Genomic DNA, 21904 nt, shown 5'->3' with positions numbered 1-21904 from the left:
GCCAGTGTGCACTAAGGAGGTTGGCGCTTTGTGTTATGACAGGACACCTATATCACTATGAGAAGAATAAGAAATCCAGAGTGTCTGATCCAGTTTCGGGGTTATACACTGAACCGCATGTGTGCCTGTGTGGCTGCACAACGCTGACAGCTGCACATCTGAGTGTTTCAAGAGTGCTGGATCCGCCCAGGTCGGAGAAACAAACTTTCCCCAAGCTTCAGGTCCCAGACTCAGGCGTGGGCTCGGCTTCCCCCGCTGCGGCCGCAGCTCCCGCCGCCCTCCCGACGGCTCCGGCGCCCACCTCCCACACCCCAGCCTTCCCCCCGACGCGGGCCCGCCTGCAGCTCCCCCCGCCGAGGGGCCGCCCACCCCGCAAGAGGAGCCGCTCCGCCGCGCCCTCGCCCAGCACAGCGCCCGGCGCGGGGAGGCGGGCGGAGCGCGGCGCCCCGGCACCCCGCGCCCCTCATCTCCATGCCGCGGCAGGCGGCGGTAGGTTGTCGCCGCAGGAACTGTGCGCCCAGGCAGCCCGTCAAACGGCGGGGAGACGCCGGCATCGCCCGTCCGCCCGCTCGTCCACGGAGATCCCGCAGCACCCGGAGCGACGTGCTCGGCTCCCGCCGGGACTGAGGGATTGCGGCGCCCCGATTTTCCGCGGGGACAGGGGGCACCCAGAGAAGACGAGAAAATAACAGTAATTGGAAAAAAAAAAAAAACCAACAAAACCACCCCAGACGGTGTCCTGCCTGGCTGCCGCGCATCGCTTATGCTTATTAGAGGGGACCCATCCAGAACGGCGGATCCCGCAGGATGACGGGCGATGGGGAGTCCTAAGGAGGTGTCGAGGCGAGCTGCCGCGGGCTGCGATGAGCCTCAGCGAGCCGGTGCCGGAAGGGAGGTCGGGAGCCAGGTAGCCGCAGGCCGCCCGCCGCTCCGCTCCGCTCCGCCGGCCGCCCGCAGCCCCCCGGGGGCATGGGAGCAGCGGGCAGCGCCTGCTGAGACCTCCGCGCCCGGCTGCAGGTAAGGAGCCCGCTCATGGCCGGTCGCGGCTGCCGGAGCCCGGCTGGGGGGTGAGGGTGGTTTGGGGCGGGGGCACCTTCGCGGGTCTGTGCGGGAGGAGGAGGGGAGCGGCGCGGCTGCCTGGCTGGCGGCGGTCCGGCGCCCCGCGGGCCGTGTCGCCGTGTGTCGGCGCCCGCCCTCAGCCCGTCCGCTCCCGTTGCTCGCCCCAAGGGGTCATTCTTCGCTAATGGGAAGCATCTGTCCTCCGGTGCGGTAAAAAGAAACACGGGTAGGGGGAACCGCACCTCCTCCCCAGCCCCTTCCGCCATGGCCGCGGCTGGCGTACGGCCCGGGCCGGCGGGAGGGGCAGCGCCGCGCCGGGACCTGCCGGCCCCCTCCCCACGCAAAACTCCCCGCGGGGCGGGCGCGGTCCCTGCCAGGAGCCGCTCGGGCAGCTCCACCACCCAAGGCCCCGCCCCCGCCTTGCCCCACGCCCCGCCCCCCGGCCGGCCTCCGCCGCACCCACCGCCCATCCGCAGCCGCGCCCCAGCGGGCCGTGGCTGAGCCGTTGCCCATTGGCTGACACGCTGCGCCGCGACGGCGGAGGCAGCCAATGGCAGGTGGCGCGGCGATGCACTCGAGGGTGCCCCCGAGCGGTGGAGCGGGGGGATCGGAGCCGGTCCGGCCTCGCCCGAGCCCCGAGGGGTTTCACCGGCCAAGCCTCTGGAAGAGCAGGGTGGGCCTGGGCGTTGGGGGCCCCGCTCTCGGCCGTCGCTTCTCACCCAGGCAATGCGCTGTAAGTCCTTCTGGGCCACTCTTGCCCAGCCCCTCACAAGTCGCTGCAATTTCCTCTTAACCTCAGTGAGCACCTCCTGTAACAACATGCAGTGGCCCCTCCCAAAAAGAATTGAAATGAGTAGGGTGTTTCTTGAAGGGAGTTTTCATTAAAGAGAACATTAAGGGAAACAGCACCTGAATATTCTTAAGCAAATTAAAAGTAGTTTGTCTTGTAAACAATGGTAGATGTCTCATTAACTTGACCACAGATATTTGAGAAACCTCCTCATCCTGATGAGCCTCTCTTTTGAACTGTAATGGTTTGCACATGACAGTCTTAGAAAAAATAATGTGTGTCTCATTGCTAGCAGATCTGAGAAAATCTGACTTTTATACTAAAAGCAATAACTAATGGAACTCATCAAGTAGAACTGAGTGCCTTTCCATCTTTGTCACACAGTCATAAAAGAGCAGGAATACTAAATTTCTGCTACTAATAGTAGCCTGCATTCTTTCATGGCTTTAATCTGAAGAGTTCAAATTCTTGTGATGTTAGGGATAAGAACAGAGATATTGCAGATTTCTCCAAAGTTAGGCCGCTTAATCTGTAATTAGACACCTACATAAATTATTTTATTTTTGTAAGTGAGTACTGCTCAAGGTCAATAACAGTTGTGTATTCTTGTCTGTCCTAGGACAGTGTGCATCTTAAAATGACTCTCCACAGATGTAGCTACCCAGATTTAGACACAGAGTTCAGAAAATCTGAACTTGAGTGTTGATAGACAAGGCAAGATTATAAATATAAACTTTCTTGCTCACATTTCCTCTGAGGTCTGTGATTCTGCTTCTAAATGAACTGTCAAGTGTAATCAATTCTGATCATTCATAGCTCCTGTTTCATTAAGATTACAGTGTAAAAGCACACCTGACATTGCACAGTAATGCATAGCAAAGGATGACAGAGTCCAAATCTATGACCAGCCAATTCTTTCTTTCATCACATTCTCTCTCAGTGATATAATTTCTTATAGAAACTGTGAAAGGGATTAATTGAGCCAAATTTTACCCTGGTGGAAGTTAGTGGCGTGTCTAAAAGTTAGGCAGCTAGGCTAGGTGAGTTAGCTTAATGGGACCTCAGGAGGATGATTTGTTGGTATCCGATCAGGTAGATGCCTGATATTATTCATCTTCAAATGAATATGGGTAGCTTTTTCTTCTTTCATTGACTGTAGAGGGAGCCATGACAATTTGCTTGAACTAGATACTTCTCTTGATGTTTTCTAATTTTTAGGTGAGACTAGTTCTGCCCTTGTGGTATAGACCAAACCTGTGAAGTTTATTTCCATAGGGAGACAGTGTAACTTTAGTGGAATTGGTATTTAGTAGAAAAGTAGAAGTGAATTATGGGGGGAAAGTTAACTTTGGAGTAGCAAACGATGTGGAAGAAAGAAAACCTCTTTCCGACTGAACTTTGCCTTGATTGCCTACAGACCTTCCGCAACCCTGCAGAGCATCACGAGGTATATAAAGCTTTTTATGGGGATTTTTAAAGTCGTCTTTTCTTCTCTCTCTCTTCCCCGCCCCCCTTTCCTTCCCCTCTCCCCCTTCCCATTTTCCCGGGATGACCCAGGAGGATCGAGGCGACGGGAGGTGACAGGATGGGCCCTGGGGCGGCGGCCAGGGCCCTCTCCGTGGTGCTGATGCTGGGGCTGGGGCTGCCACCCGGCACCCTATCCTGCCCCCAGCCCTGCGCCTGCTACCTCCCCACCGAGGTCCACTGCACCTTTCGGTCCCTGGCAGCCGTGCCGGCAAGGATTTCCAAAGATGTGGAAAGAATCAATTTTGGGTTCGTACGGCAGTTTGTAGCAAATAGTTGTTGTTTTTTTGTTGGTGGGTTTTTTGGGTTTCTTTTAATGTTCTTGGGGCGGAATCTTGGATGGAATGCTTCACGCACGTGCAGTGTATCGGGATCTCTGTGTGTACTTTTTAAGTAGAATTGCAGAGATCAGTGGTTACTTCCAGGAGCTGTATTTCAAACACTGCGGTTGCTGGCATGGAGAAAGTTTCAGTGTAGCCTTCATGTTTCAAAGAAAAGTCACTGTTATTATCAATTAATTATTTTCAGTTACAGGGTATCTAAAAAACCATGTATGAAATTCATTACAATTACACAAAAATTCACAAATGGTTTAATGAGTTATCAAGTTTTAGTAAACTTTTCATAAATGCTCTATGTTCCCTTCCACCTGCTGTATGGACAAGATCAAGAGACTAATTGATAGTTTGTGATTGTGGAGATGTAGTGATTTCAAATTGCGTCCATCTTTTTGAAACACTCTATATTTATATCACGGTGTCAATTCTTCTTGGCAAACAGGATGTGAAATCTTTTATAGTGTATAAAAATATATATTAGATTAAACCTACTATAGGATTTCTACTAAAAGTTGAATATTACACCTCATGTAAAAAAATATAGTAGGAGTAAAATTCTATAATGGAGCCAGGTAACATTTTGAAGAACAATGAGATATAGCATAACTTATAGCAATACAGTAAAAACAAAGTTATTTCATTGCCTTTGGAATGTTTTTGTTTGGTTGGTTTGGTTTTTTGGGTGGTTGGTTTGTTTGTTTTTTGGGTTTTTTGGTTTGGTTTCGGTTTTCTTTTTAAGGAACTTAAGTGCAATATAAGCAAACATCAGTGTTTTGGGGAGAGATTGCTCAGGCACCAACTCACTTTCCTCCGCCAGGGTACTGCCCACTCACATCTATCTGCCAGATTATGAGATGAGAAGGCAGGGAGAGCTGGTAGGCTGCATATCACAGAAGTGCTGTGTTGGGTCAATATGTGAGATGGCACAGTACAAGACTTACAGTCCTGTTCTGCTTGATATCAGAGCTGCGTCACTACCTGGTATGAACTCACCCGAACTGCCCCAAGGCCTGTAAGCTGTGACTTATCACACAGTCACTGACAGAAGGAACCTTTTTTTTTTTTTTTTTTTTGCTTCTCTGTAGTTAAAATGTCTATCTACCAGCACTTTATCCACCTAAAGCCTGATTTTAGTTGCAAAATGCCCTTGTAGTCAGTGAATCTCTGTTACAGTAATCTATACTTTCATGCCACTTTTGAGTCAGAAATGCCTCCCTCTTCTCACAAGTTCAAAACCACACATTTCACATTTTTGCAGCTACCTCTCACCCATACATCAACATTCTATGGCAAATCCCATCCCTGAATTTGTTTTGAAAATGGGATGTAGGCTTCTACGTTACTCAGGTGTTTCGTCTGTTTTTTTTTAAAAAGTACATTGTTTGATACTGCTAGCATAGAAGTCTTGTCCTGTCATTTTAATTCACCACTATGAAATTACATTGTTTGAGTTGTGCCCTAAAAACAGTCTTAACTATCTACTGTTGCATTTCTTTAATTTTGGAAAAGAGCTTTTACCACATTTCTCTTTTTTGATGCTATATATTTGGGAGGTAAAGATTATTTTCCTGCCTGGAAATAATTTAGGCAAATTTCTTATTTTGAGAAGTTCATATTTCTTAGAAGGCCTGATGTTAAAATAGGGAGTTTTAATAAGATGACTGCTATCAGTCTGTAGTAGGAGTAAAAGTATCAAAACAGTGGCCTAAATTTTTAGAAAATTCAGAATCTTCAGATAGATAGAAAGAATGGTGAGGATCTAAAAGTATTTCCTCCATATCCAAAGTATTTTAATTTCTCGTTGTCTCTTCCCTTCTTTTCTAGAAAGTGTTTAAAATAGGAAAAACCTTTAGAAGTTGATGCTTAATTTAGAGACTTCATGCCCAGATTAGCTCATACATTTAATTTTATGTTCACATGTGGAAAACTCAAATGTAGAGCTAGGCCGCCAAACTTAAAGCTTCCATTTTGGCAAATAAAACCTGATTTATTTGTCCAAAGTGAAACTGAATTGTTTTCAAAAAGTAAATGTTCTGTATTCTTTCTCTAAAATGAGTTTCTAGACTCAAATGAAATAACTAGAAGGTCAATTCCTAGATCTTATGTAATTAGTTGATGTAGCCAATTACATGTTGTGACAGTAAGTGAAGCAAGATGTGACTTCCTGCTTCTCATGCTGTTTGCAAGATATCCCTTTTTTAATGTCCTGTCTCCAAATCTTTATTCATTTATTACTAGATGCTGTTTTGGCAACATTGCAGCCTTACTAGTTTGCCAGGCTCCATAGCATCATTGGTTGGCTACAGGCCATTAATTTATTACCATTCCATAAACTGAGCTGCATGGAAAAACATACTAACAATTATTAGAACTTAAATGCTTATTTATTGCTCTTACTCCTGAACTATGGCTGAAGTGCCACAAATTGAGTTAAAAGAAACCTTAATATAAACATGGACTAAGTATACTTGGCCTTGTAAAAATGTTCCAGTAACTTCTGGCCCTTTGACAATGCATTAAGATCTCTCCAATTTTTCCTGAAAGTTAGGTTGTACTAATTTTACATTTGCAGTCCATGACAGTCAGTGCATAAAATGTAACTGCACATGTGATTTTTTTCCAGGTTTAACAGTATACAGTCTATAAATGAAAACTCCTTTGCAGGACTTACAAAACTGGAATTGCTCATGATACATGGAAATGACATTCAGAACATACCTAATAGTGCTTTGAAAGATCTTGTGTCTCTGCAGGTAATGCTCAGATCTTCCTAAATTTCATAAATTCTAATGTCAATGAATAACAGAAGACAAAAAATAAGTGGTTTTGTCGTGCCTTTCTTAGGATTAAGATACCATTTTCCCCCAAATACATGTGAGATCTATTAACTATGCCTGTGTCCTACTTGATAATGCCAACTAATATTCAGCTGTATTCTTCCTCTTTGAGCAGCATATAATTTTTCAGTGGTGGAAAGGATATTTGAATGTGGGAGGAGAAGTTCTGCATGCTATTCTGTTTGGATTTAGATCAAAAAACAACAAAAAAAAACCAAAACTAATTTATTTTATTTATTTATTTTTTTTTTTTTTAGGTTTTCAAAATTAGTTACAATAAGCTTAAAGTCATAACTGGCCATACTCTCCGAGGACTTTCAAGTTTAATGAGACTGCACATGGACCACAACAGAATTGAGTTCATTCATCCAAATGCTTTTAATGGCTTAACTTCTCTGAGACTGGTCCACTTAGAAGGAAATTTGCTCCAGCAGCTTCACCCCGACACCTTTTCAACATTTATGGTCCTTGATTATTTCAGACTGTCAACAGTAAGACATCTTTACCTATCTGAAAATGCTCTTAGGACCTTGCCTTCAGGGATGTTTCAAGGCATGCCGCTGCTGGAGAATCTTTACCTTCATGGGAATCCGTGGGCCTGTGACTGCAGCTTGAAGTGGCTTCTTGAATGGAATGAAATTTCTGGAGGTAAGAACAAAAATACCAATGCTTCTTTATCACATAATGTTAGACTTTTTTTTTTTTTCCTGTTCTGCATATAGATGATTTTGTTATTTCCTGAGTATTATTACTTACATGATATCTATGTACTTTATTATTTTCTGTTACCATTCAATAAATGCAATATTTAATAAATATTTAAAGAGCAGTGGAAAGAGGAAGCAGTTGTTTGTCACTAGCTAAAAATTTGTATTTGGTAACAAAGGAACTAACAGTTACATTCAAGATGGAAAAAGTGATAGCAAAGTTTATAGATGGAAGGAGGAGATAAGTTATAACCTCTTAGTGTGTTCCTTTGCACTGCAGTACACCTTTGACTAAGGGCTGGCAATTGTCCTTAACCAACAAAGCTAGTAACTGTGTGCTCTCATGGAAGATGAGAACGTAGGATTTGAACTTGCTTGGCTAAGGAAGGAATGGAAATCAGGTTTCAAAGGATGAGTCTTTTAACCTCAATGCTATTAACTTTAAGGCTGTTTGTAATATTCATGCAACTTTCATGTCTATCTGTGTTTCTTCATTGACCACAACTTCCTTTTATAATGGAGCAAATCTATTTCAAGTATTTTCAGAGAAGACCTACAATCCTGCCATTTTTTTTTCCTAGAATAACTAGTCTTTCTTTGTTCAGGCTGAGATGTGACATAAGTATCACACTGGTTAGTCTGGAATACTTCTGGTCATCTGCAGAGGCAAAACACTAGAAGAAAAACAAAAACAAACCCAAAACAAACACAAAACAACCCCAAAACCAGTTTTATGATGCCTCTACATCAGGAATAGACTAAATGAGTGGGTTTTTGAGTGTGAGTTTTTGATTTAGTCATCTCAAGTCACCAATCCCACCTCATGTAATTAAGTGCTTACTGTAGTAGACCAGAGGGACTGGTGTTACACCAGAGCAGCTGCTAAATATTGAAGAGGAATTTTCATCTAATTGCAACTGAAGATGTCTCAGATGAGTCAGGAATCATAAGGTTTAGATTATGATTTGGTGCATGCGTGGTGGATGATGGTGGATCTTGTCATCTTAGAATATGTAATTAATGGCAGTTTTGCACTTAGCTATAGGACAATACTTTTAAGAGTGTGTGATACTTGAATGTGTAATCTAAGTGTTCCTGACCAAACTGAGGCATTTTACTTTGATATCATACTTAGCTGACTCAAACTTTAATATTTTGACATATTCTCCTTGATCCAAATGAGTATATCTCTTAAGAGTACTTAAGTTGCACTGTAAGTTATAACAACTAAATATTAGATGAACTTTCTTTCCTTGCACCATGTTGGCATGTTACCATTTTTATTCAATTAAGTATCTTTATATAAGGTTAACTTCTTTGGGAATTCTGTCCACATAGCGTTAAAAAAGTGCTGTGTCATCAATCTGCCAAATTGATTGTGGGTCAGTTCTGTCATGAAGTATGCTTTCCTTGTCTTTTAAACATTGTGTTTGAATCTGCAAGTGATAGACTGGTTCAGTAAATATTCTGTTTGCAAGAACTTCTCAAGAAAATTGCTTTATCAGACTGTCAAAGCACAAATTTTTTGATTAAAACTTGTATGAAATTTTGCCCCTTTTTCCCCTTTCTCCTAGCATTTTGCCGTATAACCCACCCGTATCTTGTTCATTCATTAAAAGATCCCTCATTCCTCAGGAGTGTTCAGCATGACACATTCCTAGAATAACTGGAATACATTTTATTTACAACATGTTTCCAAACTAAATATTTAAGGGGACATTTGACACTGTAGTGAGCAGAACAATGTACTAAATATATGTGTTATTTTGCAGACAAGAGTCTTTCTGGCATTGTCAGAAGAGAGGAGTCAAGGCGATCATTTCCTGGTTTAGCCCTTTTTCTCTATTTCAGTTTTTATTTTATCATTACAGACTTTAGAGTTATTTCAGAGGTCAGGGAAGACAAATAGCTTGTAAGTGCAGGAACTATTCAGCAGATTTTAGTAGCTACAGTAGAATGTTTTATGTATTGCCAGTACTGTTGTTAATGAATACAGAAAAATAAAAAACTTAATAGATTATTTACTGAGGAAGTCTGGTATTTCTCAGGTAATGTTTGAAAGCTGAGAGGACCCAATCCTCTTCAAGTTAGATCCACAAGTTAAATGGGTAAGCTGTCACTAAACAGATGCAGACTTTGACACAGTATAGCTTTTTTTCTCACTTACAAAATGTTGCTCTGAACACTTCAGTCTCTAGGCATTTTAGTCAGAGGCAGTGAATCTATTTTCAGCAGGATGGAGAATTCAATTCTCTCATTAAAGTCAGAGGAAATGTGGGTCAGTTTGAGAATCAGACACCCATTCAATTGTGAAAACAAAGAGGTACCATTTTAAAAGCCTTGACTTACGTGTCATGTGCCATAATATGTTCCTCATGTGGTCCATTTCAAACCTATGAGAGATCTCTAACTCTAGAACAGAGTTCTTCAGCTTACCTATCTTTAGTTTTCCCTTTTTTAATTTTTTTTTTTTCTTACAGGTGTTTTAAAATGCAAAAAGGACAAAGCCTATGAAGGGGGACAGCTCTGTCCGAAGTGCAACAGCCCGAAACTGCTGCAGAAGGAAGATATTCAAAACTTGAAAGATATTTCCTGTAGGAAACCTGTCATTCAGTCCTCACTGAGGCAGAATAGCAGCACTCAAGATGAAGAAGATGATGACAGTTACGAAACCCCTCTGGAAGAGCTTCAGTCCTCTCCATGGAACATTACACTAAATATGACTGATGAGCATGGCAATGTAGTCCACCTGAACTGTGAAATCAAAAAACCAACAGGCTCTACCAAAATTCATTGGAATCAAATGCAGACTCAGGAGATTGATATAAATGCTACAATTTCACTGGATTTTGAATGTCCAATGAATCGAGAAAACTATGAAAAATTATGGAAGCTTATAGCTTATTACAGTGAAGTCCCTGTCAAATTAGAGAGGGAACTTATGCTCAGCAAAGACCCTAAAATAAGCTTTCGGTACAGGCAAGGTTCAGATTATGATGCTCTTTACTACACAGGTGTAAAAGCTCAAATACTGGCTGAGCCTTCCTGGGTGATGCAACCTCTTATAAATATCCAATTAAACAGGCGCCAGAGTACAGGGAAAAAAGTGGTGCTTTCTTTTTTTACTGTGTTTTCTCAGACAATTCGTACCAAAGACACCAGGCAGCAGAGAAACTGGGTAATGATAGAGCAAAACCAGAGCACAAGGACGGCACAGAGCGTGGTGGAAGGGTCAGAGTGTCAGCTGAGCTGCAATGTGAAAGCCTCTGAGAGCCCCTCTGTTCAGTGGCTCTTTCCGGATGGGACTAAACTGCAGGCACCATTTAATCAAAAAGATAGCAAGTTTTCCATTCTCAGTAGCGGCCAGCTGATAATCAAAGCAGTGAGTTACACTGATGGTGGTTTGTACCATTGCATTGCCCAAGTGAGAGATGATGTAGACATAATGGCCTACAGACTTCTAGTGCAGCCTTCAGCTATTCAGTTAGCTGATGCAGATGTACTGAGAGTTGAAAAAAATGTTGGAGATCCAATAGTTTTGCCGTGTAATGCGGTTGCCATCCCAGAGCCACAGTTGAGTTGGATTCTTCCAAACAGCCAGCTCCTTAATGATTTATCAAACTCTTCAAAAGGATATATGTTGCACAATGGTACTTTGATTATTCCAAAAAGCCACGTCAGTGATAGCGGCCATTACAGATGTGTGGCTGTCAATCAGCAGGGTTCAGATCAGCTTGTTGTAAGGGTCACAGTAAATAAAATGGTGTCTGACAGGTCTTTTAAAAGGATAAAACTAAGAAAGCGCCCAGGCTCAAAAAGTTCATCAAAAACAAGAGTGCGAGTCATAGATGATGGAGATGGATCAGGGGCAGGAGGGGTGGATGAGTTCCCACGAAGAAAGAACCACCTGAAAGACCGAGAAATATCCTTTAAACAAAAAAGTGACCAGGTGCCAGAGACTCAAATTAAAAAGGGGAAGAAAGGCAGAAGGAAAATGAAAATTTGGAAAAGTACTGATAGAACCCAAGACAGCAATGTTGCAGAAGGCCGGAGAGTATTTGAATCTCGAAGGAGAATTAATATGGCAAACAAGCAGATTAACCCACAACACTGGGCTGACATTTTGGCAAAGGTCCGTGGGAAGAATCTTCCTAGAACAACAACAGCTACAGTCATTTCTTTAACAACTGCATTGCCATCAGTCATGCAGAAAACTACTCCAGTCCCTCATCCAGTAGCCAGCCCTCCACTTTCAAAGGCAGCAGCTGATAGGGTAGATGCCTCTGCTGACACATCACCTGAGCCATTGTCAGTCACTGCTTCCCACAACACTAAAGCGTTTTCAGTCCAGTCCATATTAACAGAGTCAGAAACAGAACACTTCTCTGACCACAGGGCTTTAGAAACACCTTCAAGTATTTACTCTGTAGAAGTTCCTGTATCAGGTCCATATTTGACTCCTGTCTCTCCAACTGTGCAACCCCAAAGCCAGCAGCATCTTCATCTCAGGACTGATGATTCACTTGTAGTCAAAGAAAATATTAATACTGTCACTGAAGAACCTCTAACCAGACGAATTGTAACGAGCTCTCCTAATATTCGGAGCAGTTCATTCACAGTGGAAAATGTGGATAGAACTATATCTTCTACATCAGAGGAATATTCTGCTTTTGCTGAGCTACCACTTGATGCTACTGTCTTAGCTGAATCTCAGGCTGTGGATCTTCACAGCGTCTTGGAGACAAGTGTGAAGTTAAATAAAGTGGACCCAATGAGTGTTGACGCCATGCTTTTAACACCTTCTCAGTTGGATGAGATCATCCCAACAGATTCTGTAGGCACAACTACCATTTCTTCATCTGTTTCTCCATTTGTTACAGAAAAGAGCAATGACTTTGTACATCAGCGCAAAGAAGTATCCACAGATCAGACAGAAATGGCAGGCTTACGTACAAGTTTTCCAGCTGTCACACCCATCAGCATTCAGAGCAAGGAAGAACCTGAAACCCACAGGAATATAGTGACTCAAGAAAGCATATCCAGCAGTTATGCAGAGAGTTTTCAGGGAAAAGAACGTGGAAACCTGGCTACTCCAAAACCAGATCTCAGATTAACTTTATCAAGCACTAATGCTCTTCATAAAACAGCTGGGGGAATAAAAACTGCTTCTTCCATCAGTAGATTGACTACTGTGGCCACAACGACAACTCCTTATAGAAAGACCACGCCTTCACGTGTTACTCAGCATGCTAGAAAAAGGCCTTACGGGAGAAGGAGATTGAGGCCAAACAGAATTCGACAAAGGCTGAAGCCTTTCCCTCCTGTTGTTTTAACCACAGAGGCAATGCCTATCATTCCAAGGATTCCTGAAGTTGAAGCTGTGACTAAAACTTCTTCTGCAACTCTTGAAAGTCCTGATCTTAATTACAATGTCAAAATACAGGCTAAGGAAGAGGAGTATATAGAATACACTCCTTCATTAGTTACCGATCCAGTTGTCTCAGAGAAAATTACCAAAATCAGAGAGGTGGTCATGACTTCCTTCTTTAGTCCTACTGTTTCTCCACCTGAAGCAAAACATGTGACACATTCTACTGGTCCTGAAACCTTGTCACTTCCAGTGACTGCACCTGTCACTGTTTTATCATCATATGTTGTACATGACACAGTTCCCACAGAAGAGTCAAGTGCAGCTCTGAAACCAGAGCAAAGTGAATTGCCGGCATACCACTTATTAGATAATAAATCTGAGGAGAAGAGCATTAAACCAGATTCTAAAATTATGGATAGTAAGGCAGAACAATCAAGCACAACTTCTCCTGAGCATATGAACAGCTTCATACTATCTACAAAACCAGAATCTCAAGAAGATCCTATCCTATTTGACTCAGAAGTTGTGGTTAATGAAACAACCACTGGAACATTCCAGCCAATATATCCCACTATGACTCACTTAAGTGTTCCTGTAGGCACAGAGGAAGTCTTTAAGCACCTCTCAGTTTCAAAGGAGCCACGGAAGCCCACAGTATCATCAGAAATGCCAGAAATAGCTGAGCCACCACAGCATCATGAGATGATTACTTTGTCCTCCTCTTTCAGCAAAACAGAAACTCAGACTTTTCTACTTAGAGAAACAAAGAAACTTGTTGTTTCTCAGACTGGGACAAAGCCGTCTTCCTTGGATAAAAAAGAAGCTATATCACATGTATTTCATCATTATCCCACTTTGCAGACAACTGAAAAGCCTTTGACTACATCCACTGCTTTTATTCCACTTATAAAACTTGCTACTCTTCCCTCTTCCATTTCAAGCACTTCACATCCTTCTCTTCATTATACCACCGAGGAAAGTAATGCCTTCAATCAGGAAAGGTTCCCAGAACCAAAACAAGTTGAAGCAGAGCATGACAAAACAGTAGTGAGCTCAAGACAGAATGTACACCCTACTCCTTCCTCTAGCCAAAACAGGATTAGCATACAGTCAAAAGAGGTGCAATTCAAAGAGTTGTATAGTAGCAAGTCGAACAATAGTTTAGTGCTAAATCCAAACCTTCCCCATCCACCTGCTGGAATAATACCAAGCCTAAACCAAAGACTGCCAGTTGTGCCTCCAAAACATGTTCCAGTAAGAGGCACAGTGAAGCCTCCATATATTGTAACACAAGGTTCATTTCGCTATTTTATAACACACCAACCTCTTCACTACACAAACAAACCAGAGATAACAGCATATGCAGCACATACCATCCAGGACAAAAAACCTTTTGCCTCTCATAGAGAAACAACTACCCCAACACAAGCCTCTCCATTTCACAAAACAAATTCATTCACTGGAAGCAAGTTTGATAATCAGGCTCAGAACAGATACAATACTAATTCAAGATTTTTTGGAAATAATTATGTTCCAGATAATGGAGCCACAGCAGGAAGACTACCAAATCAAGGGATACCTCATTATCCCAGTTCCAGAATGCCATTCCTTTTCAACAGAACAAGGATATTCCCTCACTTAAGTGTGCGTCCTAAACCAGTGGTCCCTAGTCAGCTAGTCCCAAAAGACACAAATGAGAAGAAGGTTGCCCAGGTCTTCCCTACTAGGATTACAGTGCAGAAAGCTACAGCTATTCCAGTGCCTCCACTGGAACCACACACCACAAGCACCACGTCACCGCCACCAGCAATTTTGAAGATTACCCCTCCAGCCTTTGTCTCTCAGGGCATAAGACCACAGATATTCACTACAGTTCATCCTTTTAAAAATGTCCATCATCATCATCAAAAAAGCCCATCTGTGCCTTACGTGGGAGCTATTATGCCACACAATTTGACTGTAATTCAGTCTTCCACTAATTTCAGGATGCATGGAGAAAGACCTAAAATTATCACAAGAGGGTCTCAGAGTATATCCATCCTTGCTGAAACAGATGCTTTTATCCCTTGTGATGCAGTAGGGGAACCCAAGCCTTTTATAACTTGGACAAAAGTCTCTACAGGTAAGACAGAGAAAAATGTTTTCTTCCACACGTTTTTTAAGGGTACAAAACCCATTGGTTGTTGCATAGAATTGCAACATGACTGCAGGAATAGTCAAAAATACTGAAGAATAATTTCTGTCTCTTTTAATCTTTTTTGATAAAATACGACTAATTGCAACTAATCATTACAGGTAAAAATAACTTGGCAGTATTTCTTGTAATAAAAGAAAACCTCTACCATGTAATGAGTTTATTTTTTGAGGAGGGAATAGCAGCCAACACTGATTATTCACAGCAGTTAGAATTTATGATTACAGCACTTGTGAGTATGGGTTTGTTAACATTGCTGCCTAAAATATTGCTCTGTGTGTCATCTCCATAAGCAAAAGGAAAAGAGAAATTATGTAAAGATTTAATACGAATTCTAAGGCATAAAGCACTTAAAAGTTTTTGCACCATACACACTTGCAAGCTAGTATGGTTAGTTCTGCAGTGGAAAGAAAACAAAGACATGACATCAAAAGATGTCATATGATCCATCTGAAGTTGTAGTTGGTGTTAAGTAAATCTAAAATCTTACATAAAACTTTTCCAATGCAATGATGTATGTCTTAAACCCTTTGACTCTCCATTTCTTCCTTTCCCCTCACCTTCCCAGGGGCTCTAATGACAGCCAACACCAGGTTACAACGGTTTGAAGTCTGGAATAATGGTACTCTCCTTATCCGAAATGTTCAGCTTCAGGATCGTGGACAGTATTTGTGCACAGCTCAGAACCTGCATGGCATAGATAAAATGATCATTGTGCTCACAGTTGTAGCCCACCAGCCCAAAATCTTACTTTCCCGCTATCGAGATGTCACAGTCTATTTTGGAGAGACCATAGCAATGGAATGTCAGGCTAGTGGGACTCCAAGTCCACATATTTCATGGATTTTCCCAGATAGGAAGATTTTGCAGACAGTCACCACCACAGAAAGCAGAATAATGCTTCATGAAAATCGAACCTTGTCTATCAAGCAAGCAACTTTTTCAGATCGAGGAGTTTACAAATGCATAGCAAGCAATGCTGCAGGGGCTGACAGCATTGCAGTGAGGCTGCACATTGCAGCCTTGCCCCCCATCATCCAGCAGGATAAGCAAGAGAATGTGTCTTTGCCCCTTGGTAGCAGCATTAACATCCACTGCACTGCCAAAGCGGCACCTTCTCCCAGCATCCGCTGGGTGGTCTTTGATGGCACACAAATCCGACCTTCTCAGTTTGTCAATGGAAATCTATTTGTTTTTCCCAATGGAACTCTTTATATTCGCAACATCTCACCCAAGGACAGTGGGACCTACGAGTGCATTGCTGCTAACATGGTGGGAGCTGCCAGGAGAACGATACAACTCCATGTGAAGAAGCATGCATCTAATGCTAAGATCACTGGGAGCTCTCCTCAGAGGACAGATGTAACATACGGCAGCATCCTGCATCTGGACTGTAGTGCTTCTGGTGACCCCTGGCCTCGGATATTATGGAGGTTGCCTTCCAAAAGGATGATCGATTCCCTGCACAGGTAAGTTACTATCTGAGGTGTCACAGCTAAATTACAGTTTAGGTGAACTTAGAGAAAAGACCATTCATATCTGTACAAATTTCATTCTTGACTTCTGTGAGATTTGAATGAGGCCGCCAAACTTTAAGGAAGAATTAGAAATTATAAGATAGCCAAGTCATAACTTAGCATAATTTTCTTGAAAACAGTAGTAATCTTGAAAAGTCAGCTTCAAGTGTTTAGGATAAGCTGCCTCTATTTGGCTTTTACAGCCACTTGTAAATGTAGTAAAAAGTCCAATGGCAAAATTAAGATATACGGCTTGTGTGCTGCTTATTCTGAAGTGCTTAATCTGCACAGAGTTGCAAAGGTGCCTGCTTTTCCCCAGGAGAAAAGAAATAACTCAATTTTGTTTATCTGTTATACAAATCATTATACACATTAAATGCAAGGCAAAGAAATAATTGTATAATTATTTAAGTAAGCATGATCATTTTAACATGATTATTTAAAGAAATGATTTAAGAAGGTCTATGTAACCCAGTTGCATATAAATGCCTAAAACAACAGTTTCTCCAATGTTCAAAACATTTAGTAAAATACCACTTCTCGAAACTTACAATAACTGTCCTAAGACTCTGCTGAAAACATAATTTCTGCTCTGTGTTTTATTCATTACTCACTCTTCGAGAACTGTAGGTAGATGAGAAATGTACTGAAGTTAAAATGAACAATTGTCAACAATTTTCTTAATAGCTAAACATGGTCATAATTTTTCATGTTGACAAAAATATATTTAGGTATCCTCTAGATAGCACAAAATACCAAATTCATTTTATGCTTCATAGTGATAGCAACAAAATACTGATCTTTATGAGAATTGTATTTCAAATACAGGAGATCTCTGGGGAGAAAACTGGAGGAAATCAGTTTTGACCACAATGCACCAGTTCCATAATGGAGTGGAAATAATAGCTTTCCAGCACATTGGAAGTCTTTTTTTTTCCATATTTCAAATCTTAGCGATATTTTGTTTCTTTGTGTTTATTCTAAAGATTTAAAATGTTATACCTGTTGCCAGAAGTTGCTCATCTAGATTTGTTTTTAGCTGAGGACTCAAGTGCCACACTCCATATTTACGGTGCATATAGTTTTGTGTGGAGTATATAATTCAGCGATCCCATGTTCAAATGTTACAAAATACGTTATATGCAGTCAAAAGAGTTAAAATGACAATCATTTGGTATTTCATGGTTGTTTAATGGTCAAAAACATCATTAAAGTCATTGAATGGAATAGAATTGCTTGGTTACAAATTAGTAGAATTATTTTTTCCATTTGCTTTTTGGTGGTGAATATCTTGGAGATCTCAGATCATCTAATTATCTAACAATAGCAATGCTTCTCTCTTTTTTTTCACTATTGTTGAGGTGTGGGGTTTGTTTGTGTGTTTGTTTGCTTGTTTCCCCAGGTTTCACTCAATTAATTCTTCAAATGTGATTTTGCAACTCATGTTCTGTTCTTTTTTTTCTTTCCTTACAGTAGCTTGGAGACTAGAATCAAAGTATTCAGCAATGGGACTTTGGTTGTCCACTCAGTTACAGATAAAGATGCAGGAGACTATTTATGTGTGGCCCGCAATAAGATCGGAGATGACTATGTGCTCCTCAAAGTGAATGTGATGATGAAACCAGCAAAAATAGAACATAAGAACGAGAATAACCACAAAGTCAAGTATGGAGGAGACCTGAAAGTTGACTGTGTAGCCACAGGTCTGCCCAATCCTGAGATCTCCTGGGGTCTCCCAGATGGCAGCATGATCAATACCTTCATGCAGTCAGATGACAGTGGCAGCCGGACAAAGCGATATGTGGTCTTCAATAATGGAACCCTGTATTTCAATGATGTCGGACTGAGAGAGGAAGGGGACTACACCTGCTATGCTGAGAACCAGATTGGAAAGGATGAGATGAAAGTGCGGGTCAAAGTGGTGGCTGAACCTGCAACCATAAAGAACAAAACATACGTCATTATTAATGTACCCTATGGTGATGTTGCCACCATAGCATGTGAAGCCAAGGGAGAACCCACTCCCAAAGTGACCTGGCTCTCCCCAACCAACAGGCCCATTCCTGCCCTATCTGACAAATACCAAGTATATAGGGATGGCACTCTTCTCATCCAAAAGGCCCAAAGATCTGACAGTGGTAACTATACTTGCGTAGTGCGGAACAGTGCTGGAGAAGATCGGAAAACTGTCTGGATCCACGTTAATGTTCAGCCTCCCAGAATCAATGGTCATCTCAGTGCAATAACATCTGTGAGGGAGACAGCCATCAGGGGCAGTCGGAAACTTATTGACTGCAAAGCTGAAGGCATCCCTGCTCCACGGGTCTTATGGGCTTTTCCAGAAGGAGTAATCCTGCCAGCTCCCTACTATGGGAACAGGATCACTGTGCATCGCAATGGTACGTTGGACATCAGAGGGGTGAGGCAGACAGACGCGGTGCAGCTCATATGCATTGGACGGAATGAAGGAGGGGAAGCGAGACTGATTGTACAGCTCCTCATCACAGACCATTTGGAGAAACCTTCCTTCAGAGACCCTATCAGTGAAAGGATCACTGCCTTTGCTGGGCACAGCATCAATCTGAACTGCTCAGTCCAGGGGAACCCCAAGCCCAGCACAAGCTGGATCCTTCCCAATGGCACTGAAGTGCTGAGTGGCAGCCGTTTGCACAGATTTTACCATATGAGGGATGGGATCTTACATATCAGCAGCCTCTCTGCTGGGGATGCTGGGACTTACCGCTGTACAGCCAGAAACCCAGGAGGTTATGTGGAACGAGTAGTCTTCCTGAAGGTAGGAATCAGGCCAGAAATCACCAACCAGTACAACAACCTGGTGAGCATCATCAATGGAGAAACTCTGCAGCTCCATTGCATCACCCAGCCAAGCCAACAGGCACAGATCTCCTGGACACTGCCGAACGGGATGGTTCTGGATGCCCCCCAAGCTGTGGGTCGTTTTTCCCTGCTGGAGAATGGCTCACTGACGGTGCGTGAGGCTTCTGTATTTGACAGAGGCACTTACTTGTGCAAGGTGTCCACAGAGTATGGCACTTCTGTTATGAATGTGCCCGTCATCGTGATAGCCTATCCTCCCCGGATCACCAGTGAGCCAGCACCCGTCATTTATGCCAGGCCTGGAAATTCAGTAAAACTGAACTGCATGGCCATTGGGATTCCTAAAGCTGAAATAACATGGGAGCTTCCAGACAAATCACATCTGACAACAGGAGCTCAGTCCCGTCTGTATGGAAACAAATTCCTCCACCCTCAGGGGTCACTAGTAATCCAGCAGTCTACTCAAAGGGATGCAGGCTTCTACAAATGTACTGCTAAAAATATACTAGGCAGCGATTCGAAAACAACCTACATACACATATTCTAACACTAAAACAAATGCCTTTGGCTGGATGCTAGTCATCAAGTCACTGCCGAGTGAGTGCAACAAGGAAAATACTGCTTGTAACAAAGCCAGGAAGACTGAGTCCAGGGGAAAAAAAAAAAAAAAAAAAAAAAGGATTAATCCTATTTTCATGCAAAGTGCATTGCTTGTATACTCAATATGGCAGTAGGTCTCTGCATTAAAAGGACGCAGTGGACATACCGATACTGAGGAGACTAACACATTGAAAAAGGTCTTTAAATTGTTAAGACAGCGTAGTGTGGTTTTTCATGCTATCCAATAGCATCTGAGACCTTAAGTCCTCTATTCTTGTCAATAGTCCAAAGCTATTTCTTGTTCTAACAAGCACCTTAAAAGTACCAAAGAAGTATTAACTGTTAATAAATGAGCTGCAGTGATAGAAGTGCTTTAGTAAAACATAATTTTATTTACATCCTGCAGTGCTTTTACATAATGTAGCCTTATACAATATGATTACTAACCTTTTTGTTCATTCTTCTGAGCTCTTCAAAATGAAAGACTAACTTAGCAGATAAGAGTGATCTATTTTAATAAAAAATACATGCAGACATTAGTTACCTTAACATATGAACAAACTCTTTCCAGCTACTAAGGATGCTACCGTCAGATCATTCATTATATATTTTATATATATTTTTAAATCAGACTATGAGACTAGAAAGAGTAACAATGAACATGGTCTCATTTTATAAATTATTGGTCTTTACAAGACTCTGATACATTACAGTGTTTTATAATATTAAGGTCAATATACTGTACATTTTATAATAAAAAATGTTTTCCAAAAAATATTCACTGTGGTTTTCATTTTGTTTTGAGAAAATAGAAATAGGGAACTCCAAACAATGCAAGTATGAAGTTAAGTCAAAAACCAGTGTAATACATACTCTTTACCTTTCTAAACACAATTTCCTAATACTTAACACTTCTGTATGTATATTTCAGGATTCATTTACAGTTTCAATACTTTTTCAAGGATGGTTTATTGGTTACCATGCATAATTTTAATGAGATCTGTCATTTATGATATAGAAATAATTGCTACAAGATGCCGAATGTGCCCATGTTTCAACAAATTACTTCAATCAGTATTTAAAATGTTAACTCACCTTTAAAGCATATGGATGCTCTGAGATATTCCTGAATTCTTAAAGTTCTGATTGTCCATAAAACTTATGCTCATATTTTAGTATACGATAATAAGAGCTTTGTTTTCATTTTTTCATTTTGAATGAAATGACATGGACAAGGATATTGCTGAAGATACAAGTGCCATAATTTATGTGATAGAATATTTTATAAAACTTATTTTTAAAGATTCAGTGCAGGCTAAATGTTGTGGTTTGTACACAAGCATTTATTAAAGTCGCAGATATGGCCTAATAACACTTAATTCTGTCTTCATTTCTCTTTTATTGTTTAAATCCTTGGGCTCTTAACCAGCAAATTAGTGCTCAAGGTGAAGCATGTGCCTATATATTTGGCAGGGATGTAGTTGCTTGTGAGAGCAGTTAATGAAGACAGGAACAAGTACTCAAGATTTTTAACTAGATTGCTCATGTGGTCTTTTCTAATCTGGCTTTTTGCCTTGGACATGTCACAGATTAGTTCCTTTACTTAATTTTAGCACTTTTTTATTTTATAGTATTTCTTGGAAAATGATGATACAATTTTTAATAACAATATTTCTTTTAAAAGAGTCTGAGGTCAGCATTTTAGCATTGGAGTAGGAATCAAGCACTTTTATTCATTTGCCTGTCCAGTCTTCAGTTAACACTTACGTGAATTCAGAGATATTCGTGGATGATGAATGACTTCTATATATTTCCATATTAAGCAGATTTTTTTTTATGTTAAGGGAAGAAAATAGAATCCAAAATCAAATACTTGCTCTGTTGGGATCAAATGAAGAATCTGATAATGTTTCATTCATTAATCCAGAGTTTCCACTGCTGTCAGCGCAAGTTTTGGAGGCAGAAGAAATGAAAGATTTGGCTGATGACCTTTTCTTAATTCAAGTTAAGACTTGCATGCTTGCAAAATACGCACAAAATTGGACTTAACATTTTTAATGTATTATAATTTCCACGACATTTGTGTTTACCACTTTTATGAAGACATAATCCCAATGAGATACCTATAA

General features: G+C 41.4%; 1 protein-coding gene across 1 annotated transcript; it reads left to right on the top strand.

Moving 5' to 3' along the window:
• The first annotated feature begins 425 nt into the window (after positions 1–425).
• On the top strand, positions 426–21516 carry MXRA5 (matrix remodeling associated 5). Its single transcript, XM_082059406.1, has 7 exons — positions 426–1017; positions 3407–3622; positions 6335–6464; positions 6806–7196; positions 9736–14748; positions 15389–16289; positions 17811–21516. The coding sequence occupies exons 1-7, from the start codon at positions 818–820 to the stop codon at positions 19720–19722; spliced, it is 8763 nt and encodes a 2920-aa protein (XP_081915532.1). The 5' UTR covers positions 426–817; the 3' UTR covers positions 19723–21516.
• Positions 21517–21904: the final 388 nt, after the last annotated feature.

Source organism: Streptopelia decaocto, assembly GCF_964273445.1.
Source record: "Streptopelia decaocto genome assembly, chromosome: 1".
NCBI classification, from domain to species: domain Eukaryota; kingdom Metazoa; phylum Chordata; class Aves; order Columbiformes; family Columbidae; genus Streptopelia; species Streptopelia decaocto.
This window is presented reverse-complemented; position numbering and strand designations above follow the sequence as displayed.

Bases quoted from the DNA above. Each gene is read 5' to 3' on its own strand.
- MXRA5 (XM_082059406.1), top strand. From the start codon at position 818: ATGGGGAGTCCTAAGGAGGTGTCGAGGCGAGCTGCCGCGGGCTGCGAT. The intron at 6,465-6,805 runs GTAATGCTCAGA...TTTTTTTTTTAG, and splicing joins AAGATCTTGTGTCTCTGCAG to GTTTTCAAAATTAGTTACAA. The intron at 14,749-15,388 runs GTAAGACAGAGA...TCACCTTCCCAG, and splicing joins TTGGACAAAAGTCTCTACAG to GGGCTCTAATGACAGCCAAC.